The 23,281-nt window shown below is 33.0% G+C and overlaps 1 protein-coding gene across 13 annotated transcripts in view; it reads right to left on the bottom strand.

Annotated features, from left to right (window-relative positions):
* Nucleotides 1–23,281, bottom strand: part of KIAA1109 (KIAA1109 ortholog) — a 215,874-nt gene that overhangs the window by 155,707 nt on the left and 36,886 nt on the right. For all 13 annotated transcript variants that reach the window (XM_042935583.1, XM_042935582.1, XM_042935584.1 and 10 more), the window contains 10 exons: nt 21,443–21,524; nt 20,875–21,068; nt 18,625–18,704; nt 16,634–16,784; nt 12,427–12,583; nt 11,942–12,020; nt 9,822–9,913; nt 8,395–8,512; nt 451–606; nt 102–199 (listed from right to left, as the gene is read on the bottom strand). In XM_042935583.1, the coding sequence (XP_042791517.1) occupies nt 102–199; nt 451–606; nt 8,395–8,512; nt 9,822–9,913; nt 11,942–12,020; nt 12,427–12,583; nt 16,634–16,784; nt 18,625–18,704; nt 20,875–21,068; nt 21,443–21,524 (1,207 nt within the window). The remainder of the gene's footprint in view (nt 1–101; nt 200–450; nt 607–8,394; nt 8,513–9,821; nt 9,914–11,941; nt 12,021–12,426; nt 12,584–16,633; nt 16,785–18,624; nt 18,705–20,874; nt 21,069–21,442; nt 21,525–23,281) is intronic.

The following is a 23,281-nucleotide window of genomic DNA, read 5'->3' on the forward strand; positions in this document are numbered from 1 at the left end:
AGGATGGCAATGGGATAGGCAGGGAAAAGTAAAGGTAAGCTTTGGGAAATCAAACTTACTAATAAACCTGTGGAATAAGGAATGTATGCAATTATACGTACTCTTAAAGAGAACTTGGTGTTACACGTAGCTGGAACAAAGTCCGTAAAAGGCAAAGAGAAATCAATGTTTAATGTTTCCCCACAGGCTGCCAGATACACTAACAGAAAGAGAAAAAAAAATTAACTTCAATAAAACTTGAAATCAAAATTGCCTTAAATACATACCTAAAAAAATTAAAGACAATATGCTCAGTCTAATAAACTCTGAAATAGTTCCCTGATAGTATTATAAGACAATGGAAAAAAGATCAATTCTAGTTTCCATTAAAACTATAAATTCAATATCAATTTCCTTTTTTGGCATTTGTCTTAATGAACAGAATACTTAACTTAATTTTCATGTTCTTACCATTTTCTTGTTGTTTAGTGGAACAATCAATCCAATTGTGTTGATTAGCAGCCCAAATCATTTCAAATTGATGAAACATGATTTTAAAATTCCATGTATATGGCACAAATGAAAAAATGTCTGGAGCACTATCACTAGACCAGTCTTGAATTAAATCTAAAATTATGGGAGTGGGAGACAGAAAGCAAAATTAATTGAAATTCAGACAACAAAATATAAATATTCTAACACCAGCCAAAAATAAATTTTTTCTTTTGTAAGAAGAAGTTTTATGCTGAAATATTAAAAGATGATTAAGATATAGCTAAATGATTAACAGTAAACCAATGTTTACCTACCATTTACAGTTCCAAATAAGAGAAATTTTATGCATTTCATATACGTATTATTTTTTAAAGAAACTTTAGAAGACAAAAGAAAAAAGAATCACCTGGTAATCCACACCCAAATATCCATCATTGTGCATATGTTTCCTTCTAGTTTTTTTCTATGTACATTTTTATACTATCTTAGATGCCCATATTTTATATATTGCTTTTTCTCACTGAACTCAAAATTTTTCCATGTTATTTCATACACATTAACAAAATCTTTTTTATAATATAATGTCAATATATTTGTAATAGAATCCAAGTCAGTGACTCTTTGCTTATAACATTATAAAATATAATACATTTCTCAGAGAACGTCACAATTTGTGTATGTAGCTAAAACACACCAGAAACAGCATTTTGAAAATACCAATGACAACTGTTAAAACACTCTGAGATTATGCTTTTTATATTCTCTATTAGAGCCTCTCAGCTCCCATAATTTCCCCCAAATAGCATTACAAAGTCATGTAAGGGTAGTCAGACAGAAACAAAATTATTGAAAATATCCTCCAAAAAAATGAAAAGGTGCCAAAAATCACACAAGGAGTTAATAACCATAGTATTTACAATGGAAAATAATGCTTCTGCCAGAAACAGTACTCTGCTTTTATTAGCCAGGCATTTTTTTTCATGTTTAATTTTATATACAGGCTGTGTGTGTGTGTGTGTGTGTGTGTGTGTGTTTAGTATAATTTATTGTCAAATTGGCTAATACACAGTGTGTAATGCGTGCTCCTGGTTTTTGGGGTAGATTCCCATGGCTCGTCACTTACATACAAAACCCAGTGTTCATCCCAACAAATGCCCTCCTCAATGCCCATCACCCATTTTCCCATCTCCCCAACCTCCCCAGCATCAACCCTCAGTTTGTTCTCTGTATTTAAGAGACTCTTGTAGTTTTCCTCCCTCTCTCTCTGTTTGTAACTATTTTTACCGCCTTCCCTTCCCCCATGGTCGTCTGTTAAGTTTCTCATGATCCACATATAAGTGAAAACATGATATCTGTCTTTCTCAGACTGACTTATTTCACTCAGCATAATACCTTCCAGTTCCATCCACACATTAACAAAAATTTTAATGAGAGTTCATTAAAGAGATTTACTAGGATTTACTCAACCATTTAATAATCTTGAATATTTAGATCCTTTCCAAATTTTTGTGTTTTATATAATTTTATTTCTATTCTCATGCAAGATATTTTACATATTCAGGATTACTTTGTTAGTATAGATTCCAGAAGTAGAATGGCTAGGTCAAAAGTTTATAAGTTTTTTTTAAAGTTCTTACAAATGCCAATGATTTAAATTAATAATATGCAGTTTTATTATATCATCAATAAAAGGCATGTGGCAATTAATCTGTTCTATGAATAAAGGAAGATTCCACTTGACACTTTTACTTTAAATATATTTTTACTTCACTTAAGCAATCACAGTGGTTCATCATACTGCATTATCTATGCTTACTTCTAAACTTTTACTGCCATATGCCACCCTACCTAACATGACATCATCCCAATTTTCTTACTTTATTCTTCAGCACAATGGTTAGCAATTGAGAGATACCCAAAAGTCATCAATGGAATTGACTCTACAATATAAACTTATCATTCATCAAGCTTATTTTCTCACTTTTCTTCTTCATAAATATTTTTAGTTCTGAACTTTTACTCAAGTTCATCATATTCGCCCTATCTAAAATAAGTATACTCTTTGGTATCCTCTCTGCTGAAAGAAAACTCTAACCATCTTTAACAAGAGCATGATAATTGAGACCTTATCAAAATAAAAACCTTCTGCACAGTGAAGGAAACAATCAGCAAAACTAAAAGGCAAATGATGGAATGGGAGAAGGTTATTTGCCAATGACATATCAGATAAAGGGCTAGTATCCAAAATCTATAAAGAACTTATAAAACTTAACACCCAAAAAAACAAATAATCCAATAAAGAAATGTGCAAAAGACATGAATAGATACTTCTCTAAAGAAGACATCGAAATGGCTAACAGACACATGAAAACATGGTCAACATCACTCATCATCAGGGAAATACAAATCAAAACCACAATGAGATACCACCTCACAACTGTCAGAATGGTTAACATTAACAACTCAGGCAACAACAGATGTTGGCGAGGATCCGGACAAAGAGGATCTCTTTTGCATTGTTGGTGGGAATGCAAGCTGGTGCAGCCACTCTGGAAAACAGCATGGAGGTTCCTCAAAAAACTAAAAATACAACTACCCTACAACCCAGCAATTGCACTAGGGATTTATCCAAGGGATACAGGTATGCTGCTTCAAAGGGACACATGCACCCCCAGTGTTTACAGCAGCGCTATCAACAATAGCCAAAGTATGCAAAGAACCCAAATGTCCATTGATGGATGAATGGATAAAGAAAATGTGGTAAATATATACAATGGAGTATTACTCAGCAATCAAAAGGAATTAAATATTGCCATTTGCAACTACGCGGATGGAAGAACAGGGTGTTATGCTAAGCAAAATTAGTCAGAGAAAGACAAATATATAACATCACTCATATGAGGACTTTAAGATACAAAACAGATGAACATAAGAGAAGCGAAGCAAAGTAATATAAAAACAGGGAGGGGGACAAAACATAAGAGACTCTTAAATATGGAGAACAAACAGAGGGTTACTGGAGGGATTGTGGGAGGGGGGATGGGCTAAATGGGTAAGGGGCATTAAGGAATCTACTCCTGAAATCAAGTTGCACTAGATGCTAACCTGGATGTAAATTTAAAAATAAATTAAATTTTAAAATAAAAAAAAAAAAAAAAGAATGAGATATACTGATAGTCCAACAAACATAAACTCAGATAATCCAATAATCACCTCAGGAAACCAATGTAGTTTTATATAAAGTTATTAGCCAGTTTCTATCTTATCAAGTGTTATTAGTTTTTTCTTCAATATTTTATTTGAAATTTCAAGGTTTTCTTCAATATGGTTACCTTACCACCATATAAATACCTTTACTCATAAATATTAAAAACTATGGTAATAAAATATTTTTACTAGGAGCCTCTACTGCTATTTCTAATATGTATTTCTCTCTCTTTTTTTTTAAGTAGGATTCACCCCAGCACAGAGCCCAGTGCAGGACTTGAATTCAGGATACTGAAATCAAGAGCTGAGCTGAGATCAAGAGTTGGAGGCTTAACCGCCTGAGCCACCCAGATGCCCCTATATATTTCTCTTTAAACCCAAAGCTGCTCTCATTAGCAGATGGATCTTATGAAATAATTTAATTTAAAAAAGGCAGAGGGGTGCCTGGGTGGCTCAGTTAAGCATCATACTTTGGCTCAGGTCATGATCTCATGGTTTGTGAGTTTGAGCCCCATGTCAGGCTCTGTGCTGACAGCTCGGAGCCTGGAGCCTGCTTCAGATTCTGTGTCTCCCTCTCCCTCTGCCCCTCCCCCACTCATGTTCTATCTCTGTCTTAAAAATAAACATTAAAAAAAATAATAAAAATAAAAAAGGAAGCACTTTCATGATGACTGCTTTACTTATTTAGACACCACATTTTTATAAGTTATTAAGTTTGTAATGAGCACTGGGTATTGTATAAAAGTGCTAAATCTCTATATTGTACACTTGAAACTAATATTACTCTGTATATTATATAACTGGAATTTAAATAAAAATTTAAAAAAATAAGTTATTAAGTTGGTAATCTAAATGTTCATGTGGAAAAACTCACTTTATAATTAGGTTGTTAGACAAACACCCTATGAAATGTCAGTCAATTGTATTGCAGCTTTGCAATAATTGTTAATATTGTTTTCTTCTCCCCCTTATCAGAGTAAATCTAAATCACTTTTGATGTTACCAGAAGAGAATTCACTTGTGCCTTTGTTTTATATCTTTTATTCCTGAGACTCTTTATTATACTTATCATGAAGCTATCTTTGTCCCATGCTGAAATCTCTTAAGAACAACTATGTCTCACTAATAATTGGCCTAAGAATGGTTATTGAGGAATATCAGGCATTCCTCATTCCAAATTAGATAATGTGCTTTCTACAGAATTCTGTCAATAGGGAAATATAAAACTGAGTGAAGAGAAAAGCAATTCAAACACTATGACTAAGTATGTTCACTCCCAGGCTAAACCTATACTACTCTACAATAGTCATCCTTATTAAAGAATAAATTAGTTTTTTTTTTTAATTTTTTTTTAACGTTTATTTATTTTTGAGACAGAGAGAGACAGAGCATGAACAGGGGAGGAGCAGAGAGAGAGGGTGACACAGAATCTGAAACAGGCTCCAGGCTCTGAGCTGTCAGCACAGAGTCCGACGCGGGGCTCGAACTCACGGACCGTGAGATCATGACCTGAGCCGAAGTCAGATGCTTAACCGACCAAGCCACCCAGGCACCCCAAGAATAAATTAGTTTTTAAAGGATTCTAGAAAGCAATAGAAGAAATATGACTAAATGTTAGAGCTATAAACTCTGCGATATGAGAACTTACGTTTTGTACCTTTCTGTTTTAAATTTCTCCAAATAAATTTTAGAAAAACAAAAAAAACAAAAAAAAACAAAAAAAATGAATTGCAATAGGTATAAACTTAAAGATTAGAGATAAAGAAAATAATTTAGGGAAAAGATGATTGTAATTTGTGAAATGTGTACTTGGCTGTTTAAAAGTGACTAATACAATGCTCAGTCTCAATGAAAGTGTTACTCCAAAATTAAAACTTTTGTATCTTGAGGAATAATCTAATCAAACTATTTTTAGTACTGCTAATGTCTAAGAATATGAAATGTGAAGGATTAAATGCTTGAAAATAGCAATCTATTTTAAAAGGTTAACAAAGTGGCATGCCTGGGTGGCTCGGTCGGTTAAGCATCTGACTCTTGATTTCAACTCAAGGCATAATATCGCTATTCATGGAATGGAGCCCCACATTGGGCTATGCACTGACAGCATGGAGCCTGCACAGGGTTCTCTCTCTCCATCTCTCTCTGCCCTTTCCCTTTTCTCTCTCTCTCTCAAAGTAAATAAACTTTTTTTTTTTAATAAAAGCTTAGCAAAGTTAAAAAATACAAAATATTAAGTGAAAGGGAAATGGCTGCAGCCGAAGAAGCTATATATATAACATATTCTTGAGCCAGACTACCTGGGTTGGAATACTAGCTTGACAGACTTACTAGTTGTATGACCCTGAACAAACTGCTTAACCACACTGTAACTTACTTTCCTCATCTGTAAAACAAGGATAACAATAATATCGATCTCAGGAATTATTATAAGGATTCAACAATATGCAAATTTCTTAGGATAGAGATATATAAGATGCACTATTAAGTTTTAACTATTTTTTTTTTTTCATAAATCTGAATTGAGGAGTACTTAGTCAATGTTCAACTTCACTGACAAAAGTTTAACTTGCCAGGGATTTTGTTACAATTTCTACTATTGGCACTCTGACTTAAGCCTTTAAGAATTCTATAACTCCAGGGGGCGCCTGGGTGGCTCAGTCGGTTAAGCGGCCGACTTCGGCTCAGGTCATGATCTCACGGTCCGTGAGTTCAAGCCCCGCATCGGGCTCTGGGCTGACAGCTCAGAGCCTGGAGCCTGTTTCAGATTCTGTGTCTCCTTCTCTCTGACCCTCCCCCGTTCATGCTCTGTCTCTCTCTGTCTCAAAAATGAATAAACGTTAAAAAAAAAAAAAAAATTTAAAAAAAAAAAAAAAAAAAAAAAAAAAAAAAGAATTCTATAACTCCAGGAATGCAGAAGCATTCCATCAAGTCCTCATAATAAAGTTCCCAGTCAAACTAGAAAACAAATATAAAAGACTTATGGTTGAACAAATTGTAGTAATGGCATTATAAAATTTCCAAACTCTAGCAATAGCAAAATTCGGGTAGAAATTATTATCTCTACTTCACAGATAAGGAAACAGAAGGTTAAATAATTAGATAATTTGGCCAACATTATATTGCTAGTAAATAAAGTCAGGGCCAGACTATCTATGAATACCTTAATACTAAATCCCTAATTATCTAATAGTATGCAGCACAGATCAGATGCTTGTAATATAGATATTTAATCAGATGACTAAGAGGGAATGATGGATGGATCAATAAATGCAGCAGTCAGTAAAGCAAATATTAGATGCTCCGGGGTAGCCATTGACCCTGGCAAATCACGCCAATTTTGTTTAGCTAAATTTTTTATGGGAAGGTTCTATAAATATAACTTATTTTTATGTAGTTATATTTCTGTTAGAGACCAAGACGACATGTTCCTAAACCCATACCCATATAGGTATGTTCCCTACCCATATGAGTAGGTATTATAATATGCTTCAAGAAATAAAGGAATTTTTTCCAACTAACGATAACATTAACTCAATATCCATGCCAACATAAAGGAGTAAGTAGCAGCTCCAGATACAAAATAACATACCCTTGGTGGTATGGGAATGTAAATTGGTACAGCCACTGTGGAAAACAGTATGGAGGTTCCTCAAAAACGTAAAAATAGAAATATCATATGATCCAGTAATTCCACTACTGGGTATTTACTCAAAGAAAATGAAAACATAACTCATAGCACCCCTATGTTTATTGCAGCTTTATTTCCAATATCCAAGAAATCAAAGCAAACTAAGTGCCCACAATAGATGAATAAAGAAGATCTGGGGTACACACACACACACACACACACACACACACACACACACACACACAGAGGAATATTACACAGCCATAAAAAAGAATTAAATTTGGTCATTTGTAGCAACATAGGCAGACTTAGAGGGTATAAATCAGACAAAGAAAGACAAATACCATATGCATATGGAATCTAACAAACAAATAAACACAAAGAGCAGAAACAGATCCATAACTACAGAAGACAAATTGATGGCTGCCAGAGGGGAAGGGGGTAAAGAGATGAGGATAATAGCTGAAGGGGAGTGAGAGTTACAGGCTTTTAGTAATGGAATGAGCAAGTCATGAGAATGAAAGGCACAGCAAAGGTAATACAGTCAATGGCATTCTAATATCATTGGTGACAAAGTGTAGCTACACTTGCGGTGAGCACAGCATAATATATAGAGTTGTTGAATCACCATGTTGTATACCAAAACAAATGTAACGTGTCAACCATACTTAAAGAAAAATTAAAAAACAACATACTTGACTATTTGAATATACCTTTTGTAGATTACAATAATTGAAACAAAATAATGAAACCATGCTGATGCCTAATTCAGGTAAAGAAAGAAATTAATTCATCCTCCCCAAATTATTCCCCACTAGACTGACACAAAGCACCTGCCTAAGATGAGTTCTTTCATTTTTTTTTCTAAGCCCAATTTTGGGTTCATCTTTTCCTTGTTTGAGGTAAAAGAAAAAACAAAATATATTTAAATTTTCCCTTTTATATGCTTAGCTCAAAAAGAAGTGTAAAATAAAGTATGAACTCTATCATCAAATCCCCATGTTGAATCTAAAAGCAAAACTTACTGAATATAAAAAAGTTCACTGTGATAAATTTCACTGTATTTACATTTATTAGAAAGTTACCAGTAAAGAAGTTCTTCTGTGCAAAGATGAAGTGGTAAGTGGCTTTATAAACTTCTAATTCACACTGCCATGTCTGTGGCATGTTCCATATTCGGGGGTAACTGGCATTGATGTGGAACTGCAAACAAAACGTTAAGTAAAAATGTTAGAGCTTACAATGTGATATTGTGTGAACAGCACTAGAAATAAACTCACACACACACTAGTGAGTAATTAAAACTTATTTTCCTGCTGAGCTGAACAGAAGATCCCTCAAAGATTTTAATATTAATGTGACTAAACGTCAGTATTCATGGTTACATCCAGCTCCTTGAAATACTAAGCCATGATGTGGCCAGAAAACTTTAAGAACAACAAATCAGGCTACAGTTTTGATACTGTACTCTAGCTAAACTAACAGAGTAATAGCCAATATCCTTCATTCCTCCTTAAATCTAATCGGTTATGTGAGTCTCAGGGTTGGGGATGTGGAGCACAATGCATATACTATCACACAGATGTGTGGTCACCAGTGCCTCCCAGGTTCCCATTTGGAAGTTTGGTAATTATTGATCTGACATGGTGCTTTGTTATGTATTACATCTATCAAAGTTGGGCAAGAGCTGCCTGACCAGGAAAAGCATTATTGCAGCACTATTTACCAGCAAGAGCTCAGGAATTCATTAAAATGCTGAATATGCCAGTTTAATATACATTTATGATATTCAATATATTCTTGGTAATTGTAAAATTTTCCTCTTACTTTACATATATATCATCTATAAATATAGATGCTTTTTTTTTTTTTTAAACAATTAAGGACCCAATGATACCATCTTATAAAAGAATCCTCTCTTAATATCAGCCATTCTAGATAGTGGCTTTTGATATTATTTTTAGTGTCCCTGATAAAGAATCTGCCTGATTAATGAAACAAGTCTCCAATCTGTGATTTTAATCATAAACATTCATATATTCTTTATAATTTGGAGCACTCTAGGGAATCAATCAAATTTTCTTCTTTTTACCTCATTCATCAAGTAAAAAGCAAAATGACGTATTAAGCCATAAGAAAGAATCCAATGGGGCCAGAAACATAGTGAAAGATTATCTTATTTACAACATAGGAATTAGTTTAGTGATAAAATGAAGTTTAAAAATAATATTGTAACAACTTTTCATATTTCTAAAGACCAAAAACCATGTTAGCACTGAGCCTTATATTCACTTAGCCCAAAAGCAGAAGCAGAGCAAAAGAGAGATGTCAAACACAGTCCACAGCACTGGAAATCTACTCCTCTTCACAAAATAGGGCCAAGAGCACTTGGTGGTTCTTGAATGAGGTGAACCATTTAATGACTTCCTGGTCATTAAAATTTTGTATTAAAAATTAAAATCAAATTCATGTTTTATTTATGTATACATATCAATGTATACTCTAGACTTACTGCTAACATTTCTGCTTCTAAGAGGGTGCGGTATTGCATGCTGGTGGTGGCATCAACATGTAAGAGCTGTCCTTTAATGGCAGGAGTGTAACCTAGTTAGTGAAAACATAAAAATTAAGAACCTAAAAAATATATATATATCATTAAAAATTTGTACTGTAAACAACCCCCATCACCACCCAAAGAATGAATCCCTAAAAAATGGTGACCAGACACTATATAAATACACCCCAAGGAGGGGAGCTTGCTACCTAATAGGTGACCTTTCTCATTTTGGACAGCTCTAAAGGAGGCAAGTTCCATCTTCATAGAGTATCCATCCTGATTTTGCTTTCCAGTGCAAAACTATAAGTCTACTCTCTAAATGACAGTTTTTAAATATTAAAGATGATTCTCCTGTCTTTTCTTCTCCCCCGGACTCAACAGTATCTATTTTCATCATTTTCAACTATAACTTATATATGTGATGATAGTTTCTAAACAGATATTCCTTATGTAATGACAGCAAACAACATAGCCCCATTCTAAACAAAAACAGAAAAGCATAGATTATTTCACTTCTTTTCTTGAAGGGCTGCCCTTCTAAGCACACTAACACAATGGTCATTATTATATGGCTAGTTCAACATGCATCCTGCTCTGGGCATGTTTTTTCAAACGCTTGAATCTCTGAAAAAAGTTTTAAATATATTTGAATTATATTTTGCTAATGTCTAAGACTTAAGTCTATTTTTCCTCTCAGTCATCTTAAAAGAATTCACAGTAAGTATGCTTGAAATACTGACCCCCTCAGCCCTCAGAGGCTCCCTTACCCCTGTGCACACATAATTGTACAAAAAAATTGGCACAAGTATTTCCTATGTGCAATATCAGTTTACAAGTTGTAGAAGCACTCCCTTAAGAGAACCATTCTCAACTTTGTACAAATGTCAACTGTCTTTTTCCTCCTAATATGTATCTGTAATTAAGACTATCCTAAAGATGTTTTTTCCAATGCACTACTCTCAATCAACCAGTCCTAGAGAATCTCAAGCATCTGACAAGAATCTCAAGACTCAGTATGATTACTCTTTTAAAAACTAGCAAATGTAAGGTTTAACTCTTCATTTAAATAGCCTCAAAGTTACAGGGAAAAGATACACTATGCCATTCTCAGTCACCGTTTCACAACTGATTATCTAAGCAGGCAGACACAGTTACTACCTGTATATGAAAGCTAATAAATATAGTCAACTTCTACCAGCCTTTTTCTTACACCAGCAACAAAAAAAAAGTTGACAGAAACAAGTAAAGAGAGCCAGGAATGATACAAAAATTACTCTAATTATACTTAGCCATAGTAACATTGTTGACTAGGGACTTCAAAATATGGGTAAGCTGCTATTCTCTATACTCTGAAGGAAGTGAATAAATAAAGCATAATTTCATTTTAATTACTCTCAACTACAAATACAACAAAAGGATAGGAAGAGGAAGAAAAAATTAAGAAGCCTTTATAATATTTTGATAAATTTAACAAAATGTATCTAATCACATTATTAACTTGTATCAGAGTCCAAATTTCAAATGCATAATGAATTTAGATTAGGTCAGCTAAAACTATAGCAATCAGAGTATTATTTAGTGTTTTAAATATGAAATGTTCTGCTTTTTAAAGCTATATTGTTCAAAGTACCAGGTTTACTCTCTGACAAAATCTATGAACAGTGTAACCTAAAACAAAACCTATCAGTCATTCAATCAAGTACTGCCCACATACCATGTGTCAGGTACTGGGTTCAGCACCCAATTTACATCAGTTTAAAAAAAAGACACAGCACTTGCTCTCACAGAGCAACAGACTAATAGGGAAAACATATGTTAAACAAATTATGCTAAGTCTTACAGAAGTATAGGGTATAATGAAAGCATAAGACCTAACTTAATTAAAATTTTTTTCCCTTCTCTCTCGGTGCACAAATAATTTAATTATGTAATATGTACTGTTAAGTAAATGTAATAGAAAGCTGAAAAAGAAAATCCCATTAATGTTAGTCTAAATAGGCTAGCAAACTATTATTTATATGTTAATTATTCCTCTATTAATCATTTAAAATAGAAAAGTAATCATTTCAGCTTACCGTTTTCCTCAACTGTCATTGGAATATTAATTTCTAAATATGACCCAGCTCCTACATTTACATGTACAGCATTTGTTTCCTACCAAAAGAAAAAAATTAATTCATATAAAACAATTATTTTCTCACTAATTATACTCCCATTTTTCCTTTTCAGTTATTATCACAGACAAAATATAATCATCAATATTAAATAGGTATTAAAAGTTCCTAAGAACAAAAGTTCAAAGTTTTACCAAAAATACACTAAAGTAATTTGGCCAGGAATAAAGGGAGAAAATGAACGAGACCATAGAAGGAAGGTCTATTACTAATTTTTTCTACTTTTGGCACTTAATGGAAGCAATACGTATAATTATTGCAGGGGGGAAGGTGGTAGGAGCTCATAGAAATGAATCAAAGTATAGAACTAGTCACAAGAAAAAGACCCTAGGAAATAATGTTCAAATTTTAAACACTATTTTCTAGTATATTATTTCAATAATTACCCTATTTTTGGTAAATAGCAAATCAATTGTAGCATCTGCAATAATATTCATTCGCAGTTCAAAAGCAAGAATCTGTCGTGGTCTCCCAGGCTGTGCAATTTCAGAAACTTTCAGAACTTGATAATCAGGTGGGAAGAAAAACTTCCATAAACAATCTCTATATAAGGAGGTAGAAAGAATAACTTGTTATTCAAGCAAAATTACATTTATAAGGGTGCAATATCAGTGTTCTAACTTTGTACTATCATTGCTATCTCATTTAACAATTGGACATGAAATAGAAAAAAAATTAAGTCACAAAAGAACACCTACTCTAATTTCTTTTCAATGAAAACCAAAATACTGTTTTCTCCAATGTTTTATACTTCCAGAAAGCAACAAGCTTTGAGTACTTAATATATTATTGTCAAATGAATCTAGACAAGAACAAATTTGCACTATTCACTATTCAAGTATTGTGTGAGAAATTAAAGACTTTTAATTTCTTTCTACAAGTATATCAATCGTCCAAAAGGCAAAGAAAGAATTGAAGGAGGATGGTGTAATTGGAGTCATTATTCCACTCTGGTTGAGTTACTTCACCCTTCTGAGGACACTTGACCTGCTTTCTTGTCTATAAAATAGGAATAACTGGCGTCACAGAATAGATCTGATGATTAAATGACAGCATACATGGAAAAGACGTGGCAGTACATGCTGATGGAAAAAAAGGCTATTATTTCTATTATTTTCATAATCATTTTTAAAAATTTTTTTTAATGTTTTTATTTATTTTTGAGAGAGAAGGTGCAAGCGGGAGAAGGTCAGAGAGAGAGGGGGACAGAGGATCCAAAGCAGGCTCCAACTGACAGCAGTGAGCTTGATGCGAGGCTTGGACTCACAAACCACGAGATCATGACCTGAGCCAAAGTCGATGCTCAACCGACTGAGCCACCCAGACGCCCCTCATAATCATTATTTTTTAATCAATATGCTACCAGTAAGAGTCTACAGGGCAACAGATCTCTAAAAAGTAAAGAAGCTAAGCTCTAATGCATTTGCCTCCCCTCATTATTTAACAAAGATGAAAGAACCCAAAGAATTTCCATTTCAGTCTCCTATGTCAGTCAAAATTATGTAATGTTATTCATAATTCAGAGAAGGTGCCAGTTTATGGATTTTAAACAAGAAGGGTTGAAAACAGAGTTGCCAGTAACAGAAAATGCTACTTGGAATAAATAAGATTGGGAAAAATTAGATGAACAGAACAAAATTTTCAAACTCACCCATCATAGACTATTAACTTGCCATGATTAAGTAAGTGTGTGTGAAAAGAAAATAAAGTCCTGCAAATGTTTTGGCTACAACACACAGATATATAGAACTAAGACTATTAAAGACAAAAAAGACAAAAAAAAATTCAATATGATCATTAGATGAAAATGGACTATTTGGTGGGTAGCAGGATATAATGAAAAGAACAGTGGACTTAAAGGGTTGGTTTGAATCTCAGCTCTAGATGTTATAGCATCATCTTGCCCAAATCACTGAACCTCTCTGCATCTCCATTTTCTCAAAGGTATAATAAGTTTACCATACCTGTCCTGTGTACCTCACTCGGTTATGAGAATCAATTGTGAAAATATAATGAAAGTACTTATGTGAAAGCAGTAAGAAACTAGACAATGTCAGGAATATTTGCATTATTGTAATTATCATCTAAGGATTAAGTACAAATCTCATAAAAACTCTGTCACGAAAACTCTAAGAAAATATCATGAAGGAAAAGCTGAATATCTTAAAGATTCAGAAAATCATGTAAAGGTGGTAGAAATGAAGTCAAAATCTACAAGCTAAAAAGTCATTCTACATCAGAAATCAAAAACTTCACAAAACTGAGGGAACCATCCAATAGCAAAGTAGTTAATATTTCTTCCTAAATTTCTTACGTCTTAGCAGATGCTAAGAAAACTGACTTTACTATTCACTTCTGATTATAATTCATATTTATATAGAAACTCAAAATGGGGAAGAAGAAAAGGAAATGGCTACAACTGAGGAAATGTACCATTTGTACATGTAAGTGAAAAGCAAAGTATTACAATAACTTTTCTTTTTTCTTTTCTGTTTTTTAAATAAACATGGATATTTTGCTAAGTCCAGATTAAAAAAGGTATTGCTGTTCTCTCCTAGCATGGCAAGATCGACTGAAAACAGTTCATAAAGCAAATTTTTCTTTTATATTAACTTCATTGTCATTTCTCTATGTAATACAAAGATCACCTCAGAAGTGAATACGGTTACACAGTAAAAGAATTTGTTTGGATTTTCATGTAAATATATTCTAATATTTTTTAATGTAATAAAATTAATATAATTTAAAAATAATCATACTTTATTGAAGTCTTAGAAATGCAAAAATATTTTATGTATCTGCATTAAAAAACACTGATTTTTAATTTTTTCCTTTCAAATATAACATTTTGTAACTGTTACTTAATGGGATGTAAAAACCCTAATTTCCAACTATTCCACTGTATATACAGCATGGCTGTATTTTTCCCGTAATACACGAAAAACCTTATCATAAAAGGAAAATTTTAATCCAGTAATTTGAAAAGCATTTGTTTTCTAACCTGAAATTTTAAGTTGTTTACTTTCAAGTCTAACAAATAACCTAACCCAGAACTCAATGAAGTAATGTATTAGCATATTACCCATATTTAATGGGGCAGATATTCCTACATACTAGAGATACCAAGATTAACAGAACATTCCAGTTAACAAGTATATACTTCTTCTAACAGTGCTGGGTAGAAAGCATTTTTTAAAACAAGTATTAAAAGAGTCAGCATTATCAAGTCACTATCAGCACTCTTCATTAGTCCATCAATGGCCCAGTAATACCTGCTTCAGTGAACAATTTACCTTGTATTTCTCCATTCAAGCTAATTTATGAACAAAAAACTAAACTAACTTTAGGCAATGTCTATTTATATAAAAATTTACATGTTCCTTCATAATTAGTGGTAAATGTCCCCTTCTTTGCTTAAAATTCTTCATCAAGTAGAAAAAATATCAAAATTAGAATTACTTCAAAATTAATAGAATGAATAAAACATAAAAAAAAAAATTTTCAGACACTGTCCATTACCTCTACTATAAAATTTCTATATCTTAACTATCCACAAATCTCCTAACAAACTATAGAAACTTTAAGACAAATCTCCACTGTCGTCATGCATTTGCAGAACTCTTCTTTTGCCTCCATTATTTGTACTCCTCTTCCTTTCTTGGCTAACTCCTACTTAGGTTTCAAAATTCAACTTACACATTACCTCTACTAAAAAGTCTTCCCCAATTCTTCTCTCCTCTGATGAATTATGTATCTGTTATGGGAAGAACTATGTCCCCCTAAAAATTCATATGTTGAAGTTCCAATCTTGAGGACTTGAGAATTTAATGTTTGGAGATAGGATCTTTAGAGAGTAATTCAGTTAAAATGAGGCCATCACGGTGGGCCCTAATCCAATATGACTGGGGTTCTTCTAAGACAAAGAAATGTGGACAGGGAGGCCTACAAGACATACAAAAGGGAAGACCATGGGAAGGCCAGAGAGAAGATGGCCATCAACAAGCCAAGGAGAAAAGCCTTGAATGCACTCTTTCCTCACAGCCACCCTCAGAAGGAACCAAATTTACCAACACTTTGATCTAAGAAGTCTAACCTCCAAAACTGTGAATAATGTCTGTTGTTTAAACCACACTGTCTGTGGTACTTTGTCACAGCAGTCTTGGCAAACTAGTACAGTACCTTCCTAAGTTCTTCATTGAGGCTTTTCCTTTACCTCTCTTACAGCACTTAATAGAACACTTCCGTTTCTTTTTCCTCACTAAAACTGAATGATAGATGTCTTTTATCTCTGAATCTCCACAGCCCCAACAACTCCAGGCATATTCATTGATTATATACAAAAGACAAAACATAGGAATCAATAAATATGCTCTTCATTCACCATTTTTCTAATGAATTAGCCCCTCCTTTAGAATGAATTTGCTTATGCCAATTTCTCTACAAACAAGTTATAATTTGAATTAAAATGTTTAGTGATACTTTACCCTGCCATAATAAAATATCTTATAAAAATATTAAGCTACTTTTTATAAAAATTATAGTGTTGTCTTAATACACTTAAAGACTGACTATAAATATAATTTACTCAAGTACCTCTGCCTATCGGCCCATGGCCCATAGTTGAAATCTGTTCCTTTACCACAAACTATATCCAATCCCCAACATGGAGGCAAATCTTGTAATTTGCAATCCTCACTGCTCATTTCTCCTTCAGTATTTTCTTCTGTTTCTTCTGGAACAAGTCCTGTATTGCAGAATACACAATATAGAGGCAATTACTTAAAATTACTGTTAAAAGATTCCCTAGATCAAGAGTTCTAAAAATTTTTTGATCTCAGTAATTCTTTACAGTCATAAAATTACTGAAGATGCAAAGTGGGGTTTTTTGGTGTTATCTCTATCAAAATTTACTGCATTCAAAATTGAAATTGAGCAATTTTTATAAACTTTACTTTTAAAGTAACAAAGAACTCACTACATGTTGACATAATGTTTAATAAAACTAAACTAACTACATGTTGAAATAATGAAAAGCTTAATAAAATTTAATGAGAATATGAAAATTTTTTTTAAAATGAAATTTTAATTCCATTTTTAATGAAAATACTTTTTAATGAAAAATAACCATATTTTCAAAAACAAATTAATTTGGTAATAAGTGTTGGCATTGTTTTTATTTTGGCAAATCTCTTTAACGTCCAGCTTAATAGAAAATAAGTGAATTCGCATAGCTGCTTCTGTATTTAATCTGTTGTTCAAGGATATGAAGAAAACCTAGCCTCAAACAAATAGGTATTTTAATAGCTTTTGCAGATAATTTTGGGTATTCTTCTCTGACACTACACCAAAACTCAGCATGTGGTAGTTTCTTACAAGTTAGTTGCAAAGTGGAATCTGAAACCCTATCACTGCATTTTTTGTACCCTGATACATTAACATTTACTTATCTCTTACACTTTGAATAGATCTTTTAACCATGGCATGACTTTGTAATATCATGCATTTGGAAAATACTGGTTCACAGAGACATATATGTTTCCCAAATATTGATAAACTTCATTATTAAACATTTTAAAAATCAATTTGTTAATATCACTGTTGGTCTCATCAGAAAAATCCTCCCACTCACAGTGGCAGCCCCAAATTTTCTAAAATTCTAATTTTTATATGAAAACTCAAAATCATAGTTTGTCCCTAGCTGCTCCTTCAAGTGAAACCAGTGCTCCATGAAAAGAGCAAATAGTGTGGGTTAGAACTCAACTATCCAAGTGCTTTTCCTCCAAACATCAGTATACTTTGGTATACTGTGTATTTGCATTATGTGTACTTGCCATTTTATCACACCGAATATTGAAAAGATTACTCAAGGGTCAAGATTTGATAAAAATAATTATTACTGCTTAATCAAAGACATTCTAAAGTGATACTGGCATTTGTTGTTCTACTATAAATGTGTGGCAGTGAAAAAGACAGTGATTAACAGTACATGCTAAAGTACCATCAGCTTACCCATTATTGCTTTTGTACCAACAGTGTCAATATGGTGAAAAAGGCAAATAACATTCTAGTTTCATTTTGAAAATACCCTGACCTCACAAATTCCATGAAAGGCATAAAAAGGCCAGAAGTAAGTAAAAACAGGTAAAAAACTAATGTTTAGCTACTTTTATAAAACTCAAACCACCTGTGAAGTACTCTAACCAGCTAGATTTCAATCCTTAAACTTCAAGTCTCAAATCTAATATACTATGATTTTTTTTTTCTTAAGCAGTGTAAACTACCTTAACTGTCACCACATTCTCTAAAGGTTTTCACCCAAGGTCATTTACATTCACAATTTTTGAAGTATACTTGTAAAACCAGAATTGAACCAAAGATTCCTATATTGTTCTCCTTTGGTCTGAAATATTCAATTTTTGACAAATGACACAGACATTCTTTAGGTAAGCATTCTTACATCCACATTTACCATTTATTGATATTTATTTTATCGTAACTAAGGAGACTTAAAACATTATTAAATATCAGTATTTCATAGAAGAAAGAGAATTGTAGCTACGAAACACACTTTAGAAAAGTAATACCTGGTTCATCCATGTAGTAGTAGATGTCAACATCATTTGACTGCATCACCACAAAACCTTCTCCCATTAATCTTGGTGGCCTAGAAGAAGGAGGGGAGAAGGCAAACTAAGTACATCTCCAGAATATACAATGTTCAGTATTCTAATTATGGTAGTAATAGGAGAAAACAGAGAGAGAAAAAAATCTAAAAAGTAATCAACTGTAGCATCCTGAAAAGCGTAAACATCTTTCACATGGACAGTGAAGTATTCCATAGCTAGACTAAAGAATATTCCATGTTAGACTAAGTAATAAAGTGGTACTGAAAAATTTTTAGTCAATATATTAGTTTCAGAAAGAAAAAAAATTTGTTTTACATTTTTTAAGTTTTAAATGAGAGAAATCAATTTAAACAAAGTTTAAATACAATAGAACAATCATTAGAATCATTATATTCTGCATTTGCAATAAAAATTTACAATTAAACTTAAAATTCAACCATTTTATATTAATACCTTACAACTGAATAAGAAATATTTTATATATTTGTAAAATAAACTTTAATCTTTCAGAAATATTAAATTAAAAAATGTTGTCATTTTTATTTTTAACAACTTTATATTATCTATTTCCAAGAATATTTAGTTGATCAACTTGGAAACATTGTGGAATGAATGTCTCTCTACAATCACTTTCTCACAAACTACTAATTTTTATTTGCTTTGATTCAGCAATCCTTCTCTTTGTCATCCATACACCACCATATCTTCCTTCCACAGCAAAATTAACTTCTCAATCATCAGATAATATATACAAATTCAGCAACCTTCTTCTAAGTTTGTATTAAATGGGGGCACCTGGGTAGCTCATCAGTTAAGGTTTGACTCTTGATTTCGGCTCTGGTCATGATCTCTCAGTTTGTGGCGGTTCGTGGAATACAGCCCCGTGTCAGGCTCCATGCTGACAGTGCAGAGCCTATTGGGATTCTCTCTCCCTCTCTTTCTGCTCCTCCCCCACTCATGTGCAGACTCACTCTCTCTCAAAATAAACTTTAAGAATATGTATTAAATGACAAAAGTTAATGTTTAATATCATCATTTAATCTCCACACTTACTTCTGAAGAGTGAAAAATACAATTTTAAATCTTTTTACAAAAATTAATAGCAAAACTTCTTTTATCTTACTCTTGTAATCTTCACAAAATTCCGATTTATTCAATATTATAATTTTTACCCATAAATATAGAAATGTGTACACAGCCCACATTCTACAAGATGTTTAGCAAAATCTGTGATTATGAAGAGTGAGATGAGCTAACACAAAGCCTCCCTGGTACTAAAGTAGGGAAAACCTCTCCAGCATTCTACCCAATCCCCAGAAAATCTAATAGCAAGCTAGCCAAAAGTTAGAACTAAGAAGGAATAATCATGCTTCCTATAACTTCATAAACTTTATATTGCCTACACACAAAGATAAAAGCTGCGACATAGTGGAAACCCATTATATACACATATAAATTACACAAATGCAACCACGGAGTCTCCATCACAAAAAAGAACAGCGATTGATAATAACATAAAGACATGAGAGCTCATATCCCCCCATGAGCCTGTGGCCTGGAGTTAGATGAGAGTAATGTGTCTGCTATTTCTTCAGAGTTCCATTCCAATCATATGAAAGCATCCCACCACAATGAGGGTGAGTCTAGCATGCATCCTTCACACAATGTGTCTTAGTGGGTATCATTCATACAATGTGAAGCAACTACTTCACTGAAGACAAAACAAATATGAAAAGCTAGACAGAAAACTGACCAGAACTTACCTGTTAAGTGAGTTCTAAAACTGTCAGTTTTCCAAGAGTAATTTGGATTCAATTTTCAACTTTTCATTAACTCAAAATAGTACTCCACTATACTGCATTGGTTGAATATACTATTAATTCATCCCTTCTGGAAATACAAATATACCTGTAATGTATATTTTCTAACATACAAACATGTAGGTGTAATTGCCCAAAATAAGTTTCCCAAATACAGTGAGAAGGAGAAAGGTACCATTATAGGTATTATCTTTTACCAAAATATTTAAAATTAGAGTTCATCAATGAAGAGTATATCCATTCATCTTATAAAGTAAAAGTACACTGCTAACTGGTTTAACAGAGAATATACCCAATTATTGCCCAATTTGTACCAAAAAAACTCAAAAGGATGCTAAAGATTCTGATATCTACATTAGATATAAATAAGTTTTAATAACTTTCTTACTCATCATTTTGAAGACCAACATATCTTGGACTAGGAACAAGCATGACTCGAACATTTTCAAGCTTTCCTTTCACAATATGCATAAATTGGTCAAGATGACTGGAAGGTGGTTTTGTAGTATAAGTTAAGAAAGCATCATCAAAGTTGATACATAGAGTTTGAGGTTGGTAATGATTTCCAAAGGCCAAACGTCCCTAAAAAGTAGACAAGAGATATTATGACATAATATACAGGCCATATTTTTTCCTTCATTGACCTAATAACAGACATTTCAAATAAGAACTAAACAATTCCACTTTAGCACTATATACTATTCACACTACCCCACTGATCAATTTAGACTAGTGTTTAAAGAAATTTAAGTACTTTTGAATAAATAGCCCTAACAACCTAATAAATTTGTGCTATGATAGTACTGGTGTTAAAATAATTCTTTCACACTTTAAGAACTTTGGAACCAAAACAACTCTAAAAATTACTTTATTTTCTTAAGTGAAAATTTTTTTTGCAAAAATAAGAGGCTCTGTTATTAACCCACCAAACATTCATTGCAGCAGAATTTACTTACTGTGCTCACATTGACTTTTATAACTGGAATGAGTGATCTCCATGAAGATGTGGGGTCTTGAGATTCTGTTTTTACTTTAACTCTGAGGAAAAAAAATAAATTGACAAACACAAGAAAAACTTAAATAGCCAAGAATACACTTGGCTTCTTCACAATACACATTAGTACCAGCTGTAACTTTCCAAATACATCTAACGACTACTCCAGTAAACAAAATAATGACAGCATCTAACAATACTAATATCTTTAAATAGCTCTTGGAATGCATTCTATGATATACCAAGTTTCGATAATTTAAGTTGCCTTAAAAAATAATAATTCAGGTTGTCTTATGTCATGTTGTAATACAATGAGTATAATGATTAATGTAACGAGAGCATATCATAATTTATACTTCTGTCATTAAAACTTGTCACTCTAGGGGCGCCTGGGTGGCTCAGTTGGTTAAGCGGCCGACTTCGGCTCAGGTCACGATCTCACGGTCCGTGGGTTCGAGCCCCGCGTTGGGCTCTGTGCTGACAGCTCAGAGCCTGGAGCCTGTTTCAGATTCTGTGTCTCCCTCTCTCTGACCCTCCCCCATTCATGCTCTGTCTCTCTCTGTCTCAAAAATAAATAAATGCTAAAAAAAAAAAATAAAAAAAATAAAAATAAAAATAAATAAAACTTGTCACTCTAAAAACAGTTTTGTTATTATACCTTGCTATTATACCCTCCCATGCTCGTGCTCTCTTTCTCTCAAAAATAAATAAACATCAAATAATAAATAAATAAATAAATAAATAAATAAATAAATAAAATGAAAATGATAGGCCAAGAATAAGGAAAAGAAAGTGGCCGCTCACAAAGTACAAAAAGTTTAAGATACCAAATTTCACAACAAATCACTAAAGATTTCAGATGAGAACTCAAGGCGTATCTCTTCAATAACCCAGTAACTCCTAAATCACACTTCTGAAGCCATCTCCACTAAGGTAGTCCTCAGTACCTAAAACTAAATTTGAAATGGACCCCACTACCTTCCCCTCTAACTTCTTTCTCTAAGGTTCCCTGAGTATGACCACTGATTAAATTATAAGCTGGATTCATTACTGACTCCTCCTTCTTACTCATTCTGCACATCTAATCTATCACTGTCTAACACATTCATTTACCTAAGTATATATGGAATCCATCCACCTTTCTCCCTTCTTGTTACCAACCCAATTGATGATAATCTTTTCCCTGAATTGTCACATCTTTCTTCCTTCTCAAAATGTATAACTTTTATTTCATTTTCTTATTGCAATAGGTAGTACTTGGGAGTGGAAAAGAGTAGTGAGAGGGAACATCCTTGCTTTGTACCTGATGTTAGTGGGAAAGTTTCTAGTTTCTCACCATTAAGTCTATTGTTGACTGTAGGGTTTCTGTAGATACTCTTTATCAAGTCAAAGAAGTTCTCTATTCCTAGTTTACAGTGAGATTTTAATCATGAATGGGGGCTGGATTTTGTAACATACTTCTGCATCTATTGATATGATCATTTGATTTTTCATTTTTAGCCTGTTGATTTTTGAATGCTGAGATAGCCTTGCATACGTAATAGTTTTTTAAGTAGATGAGGGCATTTATTCTCAATTATATATTTAATGGATATTCTGTCCCAGGCACTGAGCTGAGACTAGGGATATTGAGAATATGACAACTATTCTATTTTGAGGGAATTTGTAGCCTAGAATAGGAGTAAGAATAGTTAAGAGGCAATTTTAGCACAAGAAGTGTTACCATAGGGAACAAAAGAATTCGGTGGGCACACAAAGAAGGGTCAGAGGCAACTGGGACATGAAGGGTGAATGAGTTAGG

This window comes from Panthera leo, chromosome B1 (genome assembly GCF_018350215.1).
Source record: "Panthera leo isolate Ple1 chromosome B1, P.leo_Ple1_pat1.1, whole genome shotgun sequence".
NCBI lineage: Eukaryota > Metazoa > Chordata > Mammalia > Carnivora > Felidae > Panthera > Panthera leo.